Source organism: Zalophus californianus, chromosome 1, assembly GCF_009762305.2.
Source record: "Zalophus californianus isolate mZalCal1 chromosome 1, mZalCal1.pri.v2, whole genome shotgun sequence".
In the NCBI taxonomy this organism is placed as follows: domain Eukaryota; kingdom Metazoa; phylum Chordata; class Mammalia; order Carnivora; family Otariidae; genus Zalophus; species Zalophus californianus.
The window spans coordinates 2,500,660-2,515,550 of record NC_045595.1 but is presented as its reverse complement, the minus strand read 5'-3'; the positions used below and the strand labels follow the sequence as shown (position 1 = coordinate 2,515,550).

The following is a 14,891-nucleotide window of genomic DNA, read 5'->3' as shown; positions in this document are numbered from 1 at the left end:
TGCTAGCTCTTCACAGGGTATGAGCCCGGTTCCCTGCCCAGCTCTGGAAAGGCTGCCCTAGACTCTTAGTGTTATTGTTGACATTGTTACAATTATTCCGGTTGCTTACAATCTCCCAGGACGCAGGGGAAGGCCCAGGGCTCCGCGACCCACTGCTTGATGGGATCCAAGGCCCAGACAGGGGCGGAGACCCGACCTGGGGGTCCCACGGGGTCTCAGGGCCTGTGTGAGGCCCCAAGCCCAGGCCCCCGAGGCCTGTGAAGGCCATCGGCCACTTCCTCAGAACAGCCTGGGGTCTCGGGGGAAACAGCCGCTCTGGGCTATCAGTCTGCCTTCTGGCTGGATGGGGCTGAGCTCCGTCCCACCTCCAGGCCTGGACACTCACAGGGACCCCCACCCCGTATGCTCTTAGGGCTCTGTGCACCTCTGGCCGGGGCGGGGTGTGTGGCGGTGAGGGGGTGGGGGGGTGCCGGGGTGGGGGAGGGGAACGACCTCAGATTTCACCTATTACTGAGGCTCTGAAAATAGCCTCCTGCCCTCACCAGGGTGGGGCGGGATGGGGCTCAGCGTATGGCAGACCAGCTCCCCACTCCAATGTCCCCCAAAGTGTGAGTCACCGCAACAGCTGTGGCAGGCACTGGACCTCAGGGCTCTCTTCCGCTGCCCACTCCCCCAACCCCGGCTGGCCTGCTGAGGCCAAGGGAGAATGGAGGGGGGCCCATCTGTGGCCCGTCCCTGTCCAACCTCCACGGGGCTTTCCTGTGCCTGAATGCCACCTGACAGGCCAGCCCCAGAGAAGGGGAGTGACTCAGCCAGGGTCACACGGCCGGTCAGCAGAGCTGGGACCAGAGCCGGGGCTGCCTGGCCGGAGGGGCTGGGGGTGGGGAAGCGAGAGAGGCACAGGTCGCTGCCCCCCATGGAGGGGACGCCAAGGTGGCAGGAGGCCAAGGCAATGGTGTTGACGCTGGGCCATGGCTGCCACCCAAGTTCTGGTGCTTTACTGGGGCAGCGATAAGAGGTAGCTGGGAAGGGGCAGCTGGATGGTCAGCCAGCAGGGGCCGACTGACAGGTCCCCAGACTCCTCTCCTTGAACCCTTTTCTCTCTGAACCCCTCCCCTGGCTCTGGGCCCCACCCCTTCTCTGTGCCCTACTCCCTCCGGGCCCACTCTCAGGAAAGGTGCCAGGGAGGCGGGCAGGGGCGGGAGCCCACGTCACCAGTGACCCCAGCTGGTCCGGGAGGAAGGAAGACAAACAGTCTGTAACTGGGTCATGGACCTGCTGCCCTATCCTCCCTTGTCCTCCCTGGGAGGTCAGCCCAGGTGAGAGGCAGGTCTGTCACTCTCTTTGTCCCACGAGACCTGCCACAACCAAGACATCTTCCCCAGGGCGCCTCCCAATGCCCTCACTGGCTGACCAGGCAAAGGAGACAGTCAAGGCAAGCCAGATCCCGAGAATCCTCCCAAACTCCTACACATCCCTCAAAGCCCTGTCTCCAGTGTTCCTTCTCCTTCAGGCAGCCTTTCCTGCTCTCCTCAGGGATCCCCCCAGACCTAGCCTGGACCACACGAGCTGGGGTTCGGAGTCCGGCTCTATTGCTACCTCCCCCCCCCAAATCTGAGGCCCAGGGCTAAAGCACCCATTTGCCAAGCAGACTCTGCAAGGGAATGAGGTTGGATGACAAGGGCCTCCATTTTCACCCTCTGTCTGACCCCAGAACAAATCACTGCTCTGCTTTGGGTCTCAGTTTCTCATTTCTGTACAACGGGCAGAACGGGATAGGGCAGCTGTGGGGTGTTGGGGGTTTTTGTCAGTTCCTGGTAACCAGAGAGGCAATGCTGGGGGGAGGGGGACCGAGGCCAGGCCGTTCCCAGAAATGCCACTTGGCTCACTGGGACTTCCTGGCCAAAAAGGGCAGCAGCAGCTGGGAGGTGGACACCTGGGTCCAAGCCCTTGCTGGATGGGCTGGACCATAAAGCTCCTATTCACAACCACAAGTTTTCCAGGAAGGATTCTCTCTCCCTCATTTACTCAGTGACTCACCAAACGTTACTGAGAACTATCTTACCACCTCCTAAATTCGTATCACAAACTCTTATGTGCCCTTCAAAGCCCTGGTTCCAACGTCTTTTCCTCTAGGTTAAGGCCAGGTTAAGTGGCAAATAGCAGAGCCCATATTCAAACCCAGGTCCATCTGGCACCAGTCAGTGTCCCTAACCTGAGGTAATTCCTCCCCTCAAGCTCAGAGCATCACAGCTTAGGCATAACTCCCACATAATGAGGGCGAGATGCATTTGCTTGTTCGACAAACATAATAATTATTGAGTGCCTACTGTGTGCCAGCTCCGTGCACGGTGCTGTGGACCCAGCGGTGACCCGGGCTCAGTCCTCACCTGGATCCTGATCTGGGGCAGGGATGGATGTGAAACAAGCCGACAGATATGCAATAAAATGTCAGTTTGAATAAAGCGCTCTGAAGAAATTTAAAGGAGTTTGGGGAGGGCCAGGGAATGCCTTAGGGTTGTTTTTTAGCTGGTAGTGGTCAGGGAGGGTCTTTCATAGGAGAGAACACTTGAACAAAGGCCTAAAAAATGGTGGGCCAGGGTAGGAGCTTTCCAGAGAGTAAAAACAGCATGTGCCAAGGCCCTGAGGCAGCACCGTGCCTCATGTTTTGCGAGAACAGTGAAGAGGGTGGTGTGGCTGAAACAGAGTGGATGAGAAGGAGAGTGGAGGGGGGCAGGGCAGGGAGGTGCTGGGGGCTGGTTGTGCAGGGTCTTGTGGGCCCCTGAGAGGAATCTGGGTACACAGAGCAGTGGGAGTGAAAACTTCCCATCAAAGTGACCGGGGAGTCTGAACCCTGGATCTCCTGCCTTCCTTCTCTGTGCCTTTGTGTCCCAGGACGATGACGGGGCTGAGCCAGAGGGCCAGGGTGTGGGAGAGAGAGTTATTAGAGAGACAGGGCGCGGGGTCCTACCTACCAGAGGCTGAGCATTTACTGAGCTATCAACTCTGCAAAATAGGGACTATCCTCACGCCTGGTTTCTGGAGGGGGAGACTGAGGCACTGAGCACCGAAGCCACCCACCCAAAGTCATGCAGCCAGGAAGGAGCCAAGCTGGGGCTTGAACCTGCATCCCTGTGACTGTGGACCTCCGGACTCCTCAGCCCTGCTCCTGGGCCCTTCAAGCACATGGTCTGGCCCTGTCGCTGGGACTCCCCAGAGATGCCCATCCTGTACCCCACCTGCTCTCTCAGAATCTCGTGTGACTCCCTTCCCCTGCTCGGTCCCAGGTCACGGGCCACCTCCTTCTTAGCCAAAGCGGCAGCCTGGCCTGGCCCGGCCCCTGGACTGCGGCCCCTCCAGGACACGGATTTGGTCCTTCTTGTTCACTGCTGTGCCCCCAGCACCCAGATCCCTGGGGGAGCAATCCCATCCTCTGCCTACGTGACACCCATCCAAGCACCCCACGCGACAGAGGATGCTGGCACCCCCACAGGTTTGGCCAGACTCAGGAAGACCCTGGACAAATCCTTAGGGCTCACAGCTGTTCCCATCACCCAGCCCAGGGCCTGGCTCCTGCTGGGCAGACAGTGACAGCATGAAGGGGAGGGTACGTTGGAAATGCCTCCAAGACATTTAACCCAATTATTAGTTTAGCGACCACCATAATCACAGCCACATTTATTTGGCACCCACTGTATACCAGGCACTGTGCTGAGGGTGAAGCCTCGGAGGAAGGAATGATTGTACTCCACATTTCACGTGGGCAGAGATGGAGGCTCAGAGAGTTCCTTCTCTCGGCTGGCAGAACCGTCCACTCATTCCTTTGTGCAACAGATATCTGTAAGCGCCTACTGTGTGCCAGGCCCTGCACTGAGCACCTCACAGGGGTCCTGCCTCCCCGAATCCTCGGGTGGCGCGAGCAGCGGAAGATTTGCCGTTGACTGCATTTCACAGTGAGGACAAGGGGGCACGGAGGAGTTAGGTGCCCTGCCCGGCGTCACGCAGCCGGGAAGCCAAGAACTCAGTTCTGAGCCTCCTGAGCAAGACCTGCATGCAGATCTGAGGCGCCCTGCCTCGGTCTCTGCCTCCGGGACCCCCATTAGGGCCCATCGGAGGCGGGGCAGGGCTGTGTCTCCGTGGGTGAGATGGCAGTGAACACACACGTGTGTGTGCGTGTGTGTGCATGTGCGTGGGTGTGGTTCAGTCCCCGGGGAGCCCCCCCACCCCTGCACGGGGCACCGCAGGTCCACATGCCCCGACGGGAGCAGGCAGCACACGCGTGTGCGGGTTGGTGTGGACATGGGCCTTCGTGTGTGAGGGCTGCGTGGGGCAGGGGGACCCCGGCCGTGGTGAGTGTTTCCCATCCATTTGGCGTGAGACAGGGAGGAGAGAGAGACAGAGACAGAGGTGAGGGGGGGAGAGACAGGGAGAGGGAGGAGGAGAGAGAGAGGGGTGGGGGGGTGAGAGAGACAGAGGGAGAGAGAGAAGGAGAGAAGGGAGGGAGGGAGACAGAGAGAGAGAGAAGGAGAGAGAGGGAGAGGGAGAGAACGCTGACTCGCCAGAATCCCAGCTTCGTGATTTACAAGGCGCCTGGCCCTGGCGCTCGCTGAGGCACCCCTGCCTCCGCAGAGAAGGGAGGGGGGGGAGACACAGGGACAGAGAGAGGGAGAGAGCCCTGGAGCCAGGCTGTGCTTCTTGCAGGAGCCGAGCAGAGGCATCACCACGGGTGGGGGGCGCACACAGGGAGCGCCCACCTGCCCAGGCCTGCCTCAACAGCCAAGTGGGGGCAGCGGCCCCAAAGCCAGCCTTGCCCGCCATAATGCTGTGCCACCCAGGGCGGGCCCTGGCCCTCTCTGGTCTTGGCCCCTCTCCCAGCCCCCCAAAGCCCAGGTCAGGCCTAGACCCCACGACCTCCTGCCCCCCCATCCCACCCCTACGAGGCATTTAAAAAAAGTACCTGCTAAACCCATCAAAAGTCAGGGCCACCCTCGCAGCCTCGGTCTCCCCACTGGAGAAAGGGCTGTAAGAGGGGTGCCACACCGAGAGGGAGCGCGGGGCAGAAATGAAGGGAGGAATGAATGAATGAGGGAGGGGCCCTGGCGGCTGGCGTGGCCGCAGCCTCGGCCCCGGGGAATCCTGGGCACTGCAGCCAAGAGGGATTTGGCCCCAAACCCGGAATAACTAACGTGGCGGTGTGGCGGGTGGAGGGAGGCAGGGAGGGAGGCCCGGAGCAGGGCCAGAGCGGGGAGGCCAGCCTTCCCGCCGCCAGGATTTATGGAAGTAACGGCTGTTCCACACAGTTCCTCTTAAGAGTAAAAGTGAAAAAGCGCTTGAGTCACCACTGAAACAGGGACGGGGCTCCCAGAATCCTCCAGGGCCGCCGCCGCCACCACCCCCCCCCCCGGGGGCGGGCAGGGCCGGGGGCACCGGGGCGCTGGCACCGACAAGGATCCGGGTCGGATCAGCTAAAAGGGAGCTATTTTAGGATGGGCTCAGGTTGTAAAATTAGTCGGGCAAAGGGGGGAGATGGAGGCCCAGAGACGGGGAGACACACGGGAGAGATGGAATGGGGGAGAGAGACACACAGAGACAGATGGAGGCACGGAGAGAGACACGGAGGCAGAGACAGGGAGAGACAGACCCAGAGATCGAGGAGAAACAGAGAGACGGGGAGAGGGAGATGGAGATGGTCAGAGACGCGGGGTGGCGGCGTGCTTAGAGAGACTGAGCCAGCCCGCCAGGAGTGCAGGTCCTGTGCGGGCAGTCGGGGTCCTCCCGGGGGGGCCCCCAGCCGGAGATCCCAGCCCAGGCTGGGTCTGCAAGGAGCTCTGGGGGATCACCCTCAGGCTTTGGGGAGCCTGCCAGGGGGTCCTGGGGCTCCCCTCCTGGGTGGGGGACACAGGAGCAGAGCAGGGGAGGGGAGCCCCCTGCATTTGGGCCACTCCATCCTCACCCTAGCCCTGGGAGGGGGGCTCTTGGGCTCTCTCTGCCTATCTCTGCCTCCTGTCCACCCCCGTCGCTTGCCCCGAGCAACCTCAGGTAGCGTTCACTGTCCACCAGGAGCCCGCCTGGCTGATCCTTGCCCTGCTCCTGGGGAGGGCCGAGCCAGGCCCCATGAGCACACATGCTCACACCAGGGCTCGGGTTCTCACTGCCACCGCCTCTCCTCTCGGCAGCAACGTGGATGAAGGCCTGTCTCCCGAGGAGTCCTGATGGGGGAATTCCAGGGCTCGGTGACAAAAGGCGGCCTTCCAACCTCCTCCCCTGGAATAGCCTCCCTGGCTCAGCCCCCCTGTGTGGCTCTCGGGAGCTGGCAAGCGCAAGAAGGGCAGAGGGGGCGGGGGCGCCCACAGCCACCCAGGCCACCCCGCAAGCCCAGAGACTGGGAGGCCCAAGGTCACGCTGCAACCCTCACTAGAACCCTACTTGCACCCGGGGAGCTTTAGGGCAGCTGGGATGCAGAGGTGGGGCAGCAATGACAACTTCCGGGGGGGTCCCCAAAGTTGTTCAGAAAGGGAAACTGAGGCCTGGACAGGAGCAGGGACTTCCCCAAGGTCACTAGGGGATCATGGGTAGGACAAGCCCTGAGACCCCCCCCCCCACTTCGCACCCACCCTCTCCTTTTCTGGCGGGAGCCAGGAACTCCCCAGTGCAGCAAGAAAGATTCTACCATGAATGAGGGGGACCCCAAGATCCTGAATAGTGGACCCTCTCCACACAGACTGGCGGCCCCTGGGACCCAAGCTAGGCATCCACGTGCTCCCCATAAGGGAGAGAGGAGGGAGACCGGACACCCGGGCTCCCGCTGGACTCCCAGAGTGCTGCACTTTGCAATCTGGAGGCCACACTGCCCCTCTCTCCAGAGCCTGCCTTAGTCCTCAGGAGAAACTGAGGCCGCAACCCCACCGGCCTAAAGACACATGAGGACATGGGGGGAGCTGGAAGTAGACCAGCGGGGGGGGGGGGGTCCCAGAGGGAGCTGGAGGAGAAAAGAAGTCCCCGGGGTGCGGCCTGGGACAGGGGCAGCCGCCCCCTCCCCACACATCCCCTTGCCCATTGCACAAGGGCTCAGCCCCGAACAGTCTGGGAGCCTGGCCAGGGGTGAGAGGCTACGGGAGGGGGGCAGGGGCAGGTGCCGGGCTGGCGAGGGCGTCCGCAGCGCCGCAGTGCCCGGGCCAGACCCCGGAACGCCCGGCCTCCCGGCTCCTCCCGGCGGCGGCGGCGGCGCAACAATCCAGAATCGATGCGGCGAAAATATCAGATCGGTGGGGGGGGGGGGGGGCGGGGGGAGCGGGAGACCGAGCCGGGATGTCAGCGCGCCCCCTCCCCCAACTGCTGGCGCCTCCAACTGCGCGCGCCCCCTCCCCCTCCACGCACACGTGGGCCAATAATGGGGGGAAAGGCGTCCCGAGGTTGGGGTGGCGGGGCACAACCTTGGCTGGGGGCGGGGGGGGGTCACTGTCTGGGGAGCACATCCGAGGGATCCTCTCCTCCACAGTGCCGAGGGACCCAGCCAGAACCCTCCGATTCCTCCTAGAGGCAGGCCCGGTCCGGGCGGGGGGTCACGCAGAGGCCTGCCTTCGGCTCCGCGGGGAGGGCGCCCCCAGACCTTCCCGGGTTGGGTGGGGGCTAGCGTCCCGCCAGCCTGCACCCCGAGTCCCGCGTCCGCGTGGGGGGAGAGGCCGGGGCGCCGAGGGCGGGGCGGGAGTCCCGAGGGAGGGTCGGGGCGGGGGGGGGGTCCCCGGCCCAGCCCATCCCCCACCGGCCCCTGGCCCGCGGCGGGGGCACCCCGGCGGGGCGGCGGGAGGGACGCGCGCCTTTCCCGTCCCGCCTCCTCTGGCTTCCCGACTCCGGGGCCCGGCGGCGGGGGGCGCGGGGGGCGCGGGCCGAGCGAGGGGCGTACCTGGGTCAGGCAGAGCGGGGACGAATACATCCCGGGCGCGGCGGGAGGCGCAGGGCCGGCCGGAGCGGGCGCGCTGAACTTACTGAGTCATTTTTCCAAACCCCCCCCCGCGGCCGCGGCCGGCGCGCTCCTCGCCGCCTCCTCCCTCGGTCTCCCTCCTCCCTCCCTCCCGCGCTCGCTCTCTCTCCCTCTTCCTTTCCTGTCCCCCCTCCCTCTCTCCTCCTCCGTCTCTGTCTCTCCGTGTCTCTGTCTCTCCTCCCTCTGGCAGCCTCCCCCCCTCCTCCCCCCAATTTCCCTCCCCTCCCACCCGAACCTCCCACTTCTCAACATCCAACTTTCAAAGAAACGAGGGAAAAAAGAGCGCGAGCGGAGAAGGAAAGCCGCTCCCCCCCCCATGCCCCATGAACCCCCATCATAGCTATTATTACGAATTACAAGCCGCCCTGGTCCCGGGCACCGGACAGGAACCAACCGGCCGCGCAGAGCCCGGTCGCCACGGGTCCTCGAGGACCGCCCACCCGAGTCAAGTGGGGAGGGGGTGCTGGGCTGTTGTTGGACACTTTGGGGCCGGTGGTGGATTTTTAGGACCCCCCCCCTCCCCGCGCTGGCCGGGAAGTTGGAGAAAAGAGCCAAGTTGGGGGGGGGGAGGGAAAGAATGAAGAAGTGACGTGTGCAGAGGCCGGCGCCAGCGCGCGTCTTTCCCCTTAAAGATGTACAACCCGGGGTGCAGGGCAGGAGTGGGGGGGGGTCCCACAGCATCCTCTCCCCCTGCTCCCCCGAGAGCCAGACAGGGGGCTGCAGTTCCCCCCTGGCACAGGGGCTGGCTCCAAGTGCACTCTCCTCCACCCCACCAGCCCCAAAGGTCCCAACTAACCCGAGAGCCTCCAGGAATCTGCTCTCACCCCTTCAGTTAGCACCAAAGGGGAACTGGGTGTGTGTGGGGGGGTTGCTTTGGCATCCCCCATTAGTCACCCCAACATCCCAGGAGGATGTGTCCAGAACCTCAGGCTGGCCAGATAAACCCTTGCAGCCTCTTCTCTGGGTGTCCAGTAATTCCTACTGAGCCTAGGAGTGTGCCCATTTCACGGATCTGGAAACTGAGGCACGGTGAGTGGCTTGGCGCCAGGCCACCTGGCCCCAGAACCCACCTTTCTAAAGCTCCATTGTTCTCCCTCTAGAGGCACTGGGCACAGACCTGACCTCCCCCAGTCTGTGCCCCCAGCATGCCTGATGACCATGACTTCAACCCTTCCCCTTTCACCCTCTGAATCCTCCCAGCTTCAACTGCTGAAGCTCCCATTCCCACCCCACAGACTAGGGCGATGTGTCCCTCTGCCCCTTGGTGTTGTCCCCTGTAAAGTGCACTAACAGTGCCCACCCATGGGGTCCATGGGCATAAGGATAATGACACTTAGCAGAGCCTTGACCTTGGGTCAAATGTGCACCGAGACATTCTTAGAAAGCCTGATGATTTTGATTTGTCTCTCCCGGTGTCCTGATGCCAGATGATACCCTCTTGCCAACTTGGGTAATGGGAGGTGCCAGGAACCCTATTATTCTCCCGTGTTACAGGGAGGGAACAGGCTCAGGGTCCCAGGGCTAGACTAGGAGGGAGCAGGGCTCCTACGGGAGCACGTATTCCCTGGGCCACACTGACCCCACTGCATGTGGGTGTCGGTTATTCAAACAAACAGTGCTTAGCACATCATGAGCACTTCACAAATGTTTGAAAACCCCTTGGCTGTCAGGCGGCCCCGTGGGGGGGGTGCATTTAAAACCCCAGGATGAATGGGGAAAGTCAGGTGTCTAGGAATCCAAATGCCAACATAACATAAAGCAATATTTTATTATTTTTAAATGGCCAGGAACACAGAGAGCACAAGATTCCAAATTCACAGACATTTAAAAGTCACACTTGACTGCAGAGGGTTCTCCCAGCTCAGCCCCCTCATTCCCGCCCAGCCTGCCACCTGAGCTCCCTTCCAAGGTGAAGTCTGGAGAGCACAGACTGCCCTTCTCAGAGCCTCAGTCTCCACATCTGTAAAATGGCAACAGTGCTGGGACGCATGGAGGAGGGCTGGAGATGGGAGTCCTGAGGTCACCTGTGTGACCACTGTGGGCACAGTGCAGAGAGTAGAACCTTCTGCAAATTCCCGAACACCAGTGGACTGTTACAAATCTATATATTCTAGTTCGGGTAGGAGGGGCCCTGCGGCGCACACAGTAGGTCCACAGCTGGCCCGCTCTAGCTCAGGCTTGCAGCCTGGTCTACGTCTCCTCCAGCAGCAGCTACACGCCTGTGCGCCTCAGCCTCCCCTCGGTGAAAAAGGGCGAAGGTAGTTTTCACCCCCTGGGTTATTATGGGTGAACAAGGGACTATTTGGGCTGAGGTCAGAACAGTGCCTTGCACCGAGCAGTTATCCGAACAAAGCAATCGGTGGATTTGGACCTACTTGTGCAAGGGTCCAGAAGGGGACCGGGGGGCATGATTTAGCTCTGGGCACTTTGGAGCACAATTTACCTCATTGGTTAAAAAATTAAAAATGCACTCTCCTTATCATTCATTCTGCCTTCTCTCTAACTGTCCCTGATCCAGATGCACAAGCGTGTTGACCACTACTCTACCAGTAATGGCGACAATTTGGGAACAGGCCACTGTGTCCCTCTGTGGAGGGCCAGATCAGTAACGCCAGCATGGGCACAGGCTGGAATACTACGCAGCTCCATAAAAGAACAAGGGGCTCCCACCGGCAGATGTCTCTGAGAGACACACAGCGGGGGAAAACAAGCTGGAAACCAGGGCTTCTCACCCGAGGGTGCTCTGGATCATTCTCGGCTGGGGCTTGGGGCATCCTAAACACTGTGGGGGAGGGGTGCTGAGCAGCAACCCTGGCTGGAGCACCCCCAGCCCTGACCACCGCAGATGTCCCCAGATACGGCCCAGTGTCTCCTGGGGCAGACGAGTCCCTGGGTGAGACCACCCCCACTCACTGTAAATGCTGCAAGTAGACTCAAGATCTCACTGGGGATTGTTTTTACAAAATGTGCAAGCATCCTTTATAAGACTATGTACCTGTTACATGTGCAATGGTTCGGACAAAGCTGAATGAAACCAGAGCACCCCCCGGAGTGGGGACCCACACAGGTAGGGGTGATGGCGCAGGTTGGTTTTCACTTGGGATACTTTGGTATACTCTTTAGATGTGCACGAATGGTTTGTCTCATTAAAAACAAACTTTTTAAAAAGTGCGTGGCCTTCACAGAGCAGCTCAGGCAGGGACCAGAGGTGTCCACCTAGTAACTCCAGAGTGATCACCCCCCCAGAGAACAGAGGACACAGCACCGTGCCAGGCCTTGGGGATGCACACTTGGGACAGCGTCACTCCTCAGCCCTTGTGTGTTCCCATTTCACAGAGGAGAAACAGGTTCTAGAAGGGGACGCTGAGGTCTTTGGTCTTGATAAGTAAAGGCAGGACAGGACACAGGGCTGGCAGGGACATGCAGCACATACAATGTGCCACAGAGGGACACGCAGACATCTACACTATGCCACACAGATACTCACGTCACACGAATACAGACACACAGTCACACACCAGTGACACAAACACATAAAGATTCACCTGAACGCAGGCCCACCCACAACCACGGACGTCCCCCACACCTGGCCTCAAGCATCACGACAGAAGGGCACCCAGGGACTCACAGACCCGCTCAAGTGCACACACAGCCATGACCACAACACACATACACTCCTTCACAATCACACACTCATACCCAGACACAACCATACACACCTACGATCACCCCCACCCACAAGCAGAACCCCTCCCAGTATCCCCACGCAGGCCTGGGGGCACATATGTGAAATAACCACATCCCCGCTCCTCCCCCCTGGCAGTCCCATCGACATCCCCCCCACCCCCCCCCACCCCCCCAGAGCCGGGCTCAGAGCTCTCCAGGTGGGGCTGGAGGCGGGGGTGGGTGGGGTGGCTCGTCTCCACTCTCACAAGTGCAGGTGCCCGTCCACGTGTGGCTGTGTGGGCACCTCTGTGTGCGTGGCGTTATGTACACCTGTGTCATGGGTGTGAATGTTCCTGCGCCGATGTGTGCCACTGCACGGGGTGGGGGACGAGGAGAGAGGCTTGCGCTGGGGAGGGCAGCCCAGGTGTCCCACTCCACAGGAGTGTGGTGGGAGTGTTGTGTTTCAGCGCTGGGGGCGAGCGCAGGGGAGCGTGAGGACTGGCAGGGGGTAGGAAGTTTACCAAACTATGGGACTCTGAGGGTTGGGTGCCAAGGTATCCCTGTGTCCATGTAGGACGCCTTTTTCCCTTTCCCAAACAGCCCCCCAAAATGGGATGCACGTTCAAAGAAAAAAGCAGAGACGCCGTCCTGGCCTTGGTGCTTTTATATTTAGAAAATTATATAAAGTGCCCTGGTGTGGGGGTGGGGGTGCAGCGGGGATTCCCCTGCAGGGGAGAAAACAACACTTTGTGCCCGCCCCTCGTAGGGGGCAAGTGCAGGGAGGCAGGACTGAGGGGGTGGCTCCCAGCATAGAGAGGGTGAGGGGGTTTCCTTGGCCACCCTCCTGAGCCCGACCTGGCCCGCGCGCTTCTGTAACCGGCCATCCCTCGGGACCTCCTCCGCCGCGGTGTGGGGGGACCCCCACCGCCCCGCCTTCCTCTGGGGCAGGTCCCCGCGCACGCGCAGCCCCTGGCGGGAGAAGGCGCCGCCACCGTGTGATCGTGTCCCGGCGCCACCTCGCGCCCGATCCTCAAGCCAGGACCACCTGGGGCCTCGCGGATGGGGTACCCCGAGTCGGAGGGAAATGGAGGGGACAGTGTGTGGGGGGTGAGATGAGGGGACAGAGTTTTGGCATGGTAGAGGAAACATCCGTCCCTCACTCAGCAACCCCGGTTACAGGAAAAAAGGAACGGGGCGGGGGGGCTGAGGGACAGTGTAAACCCATCCCCACGAGTAGTCCCTCTGCGCTAATCACACGCACACAGCGACACCCAACTGTCCCCTGGGACACAGGGACACGACACGGTTCCCCACTCACCAGCAACCCCCTAACCGCCACACATTCACATGGGGACACCCCACGGGTCACCCAGGGACATCACGGCCCTCGGGGACACACAACCCCGCCGTAGAGCTTCACAACACCTTCCCACAGGGACGCACGGTTACCCAGACACAGACACTGTCCCTTAGCCGCACAATGCTCTAAGACACACGCAACAAAACACACACAGCCACGTGGATGTGCAGACACACACAGACACATAAAGGAGAGGACTCGACGCCTCGAGACCCACGGACCCATGGCCAGAGACGGGACCACCCAGCCGTACAGACACGCGGGCGCATCCCCGGCTTCCCGTGCTGACCCGTTTGGGAGCACAGAAGCCCCCAAACGCACCCCTCGAGTGCCGGATGCCACCGACGCCCGCGGACTGGACACCGGAACCCTCAAGTGCAGCCACCGACGCCAGCGGGCCTGGGGCGCGCCGGGCCGAGACCCGGTGACCCCTCCCGGCTGGGACCCGGCGCGCGCCGCGGAGGGGCCGGGGTCGACCCGGAGGCGGGCCTCAGGCATCGCAAGGGCAGGCGGGGTGGCGGCCCCCGCGCGGCGCCGAGCGCAGCCGCCCGCCCGGCTCCAAGTTCAAGGCGCCCGGCGGCGGCCGCTGCGCGCTCTCCGCCCCTCTCCGCAGCGGCCATTTTCCGCTAGCTGGCGCGCGGCGCTTGCCCGGGCCGGGGCACCCCGCGGGGGCCGCCGCGACCCCCGCCCCGCACGGCCCCGGGCGGGCGCCCCCTCCTCGGCCCACGCTCCCCCGCGGGCTGCGCGCTCGGGGGTCGTGCGCTCCGGGCCGCGCCCTCCCGCCTCCGGCCGGGCCAGGGAGGAGGCGGGAGCCGGGTCTGGGGGGGACCCTCTCCCGGGAGCCCCGCCCTCCCCGTTAACTCCGCGGCGCCCGCCAGGGGCCCCCCACTTGGGGTCCCCCGCTAAGCCCCGCGCGCCAGCTCCGCCCCCAGCCGTGGGGGGGGGGAGGAGATCGGCGGGCGGGGGTCCCGCAGCCGCGGGCGGTGTGTGGGGGGTCCCCGCCTCGAGCCCCTCCCCTGGGCGGCCCCCGCCCCCTGCCCCCCCCAGACCTTGCAACTTTCGCCGGGAGCCCACGCACCACCCCAAAAACTCCCCGGGCGAAAACGAAAGTGGGGGCGGCGACGTACCATGGCGCTGCTGCGAGGAGGCGAGGCCGGCGCCGGAGCGAGCGCGCTCGGTCCCCGGCGAGGGGGGGCCGGAGGCGGCGGGAGGAGGCGGCGAGGGAGGGCGCGCGGGGGAGGGAGCGAGCGCGCGAGGGAGGGGGCGCGCCGCGCCCGCCCCCCCGGCCCGCAGGACCCTCCCCTCGGCCCGCCCTCCCCCCGGCCCCGCGCGCCGCCCGCGCCTCAGGCCGCTCCGCGCCCCGGCCCCGGCTGCGGCGGCTCCGGCTGTGGCTCCATCCCCGGCCCGGCCCGCGCGAGGGGAGGCCGAGCAAGCGGCCGCCGCGGCGGGTCGTGGGGCCCAGGTCGGGCTGGCTGCGGAGGAAGCGGATCCACCTTCGCCGCGGCGCGCGCGCGTTCACACACTCACACACACACACACACACACACACACACACACACGCAGAGGGCTCAGGGACACTGGCGGCCCGGGCCTCCTCGACTCCGACACGGACACACAACGCACACCGACGCGCGCAGACCCACACAGTCGCTCTTGCAGCTTGTTACAGACACACACAGCCTGCGGTGTCATCCAGACACACGGGGACCCACGCTCACGGCCGATGGGGTGTCTCGGACGCACACCTCCTTCAGGATGCCACGAACACAGACTCACACAGCCTGCGGGTGTCATCCAGACACTCGGGGACTCACATATTCACAGCCTGTGGGGTGTCACCCAGACAACCACGGCTCCACGCTGTCACATACATAGACTCACAGC

The 14,891-nt window shown here is 63.0% G+C and overlaps 1 protein-coding gene across 4 annotated transcripts in view; it reads right to left on the bottom strand.

Annotated features, from left to right (window-relative positions):
* The window catches only part of NFIC (nuclear factor I C), a 69,798-nt gene extending 55,533 nt beyond the window's left edge, over positions 1–14,265 (bottom strand). For 3 of the 4 annotated variants that reach the window (XM_027582935.2, XM_027582937.2, XM_027582938.2), the window contains exon 1: positions 7,904–8,063. In XM_027582935.2, coding sequence (XP_027438736.1) covers positions 7,904–7,933 — 30 coding nt within the window. In that variant the 5' untranslated portion in view covers positions 7,934–8,063. Of the gene's footprint in view, positions 1–7,903; positions 8,064–14,134 lie in introns of those variants that run through there. The other variant, XM_027582936.2, reaches the window with a different exon arrangement.
* Positions 14,266–14,891: the final 626 nt, after the last annotated feature.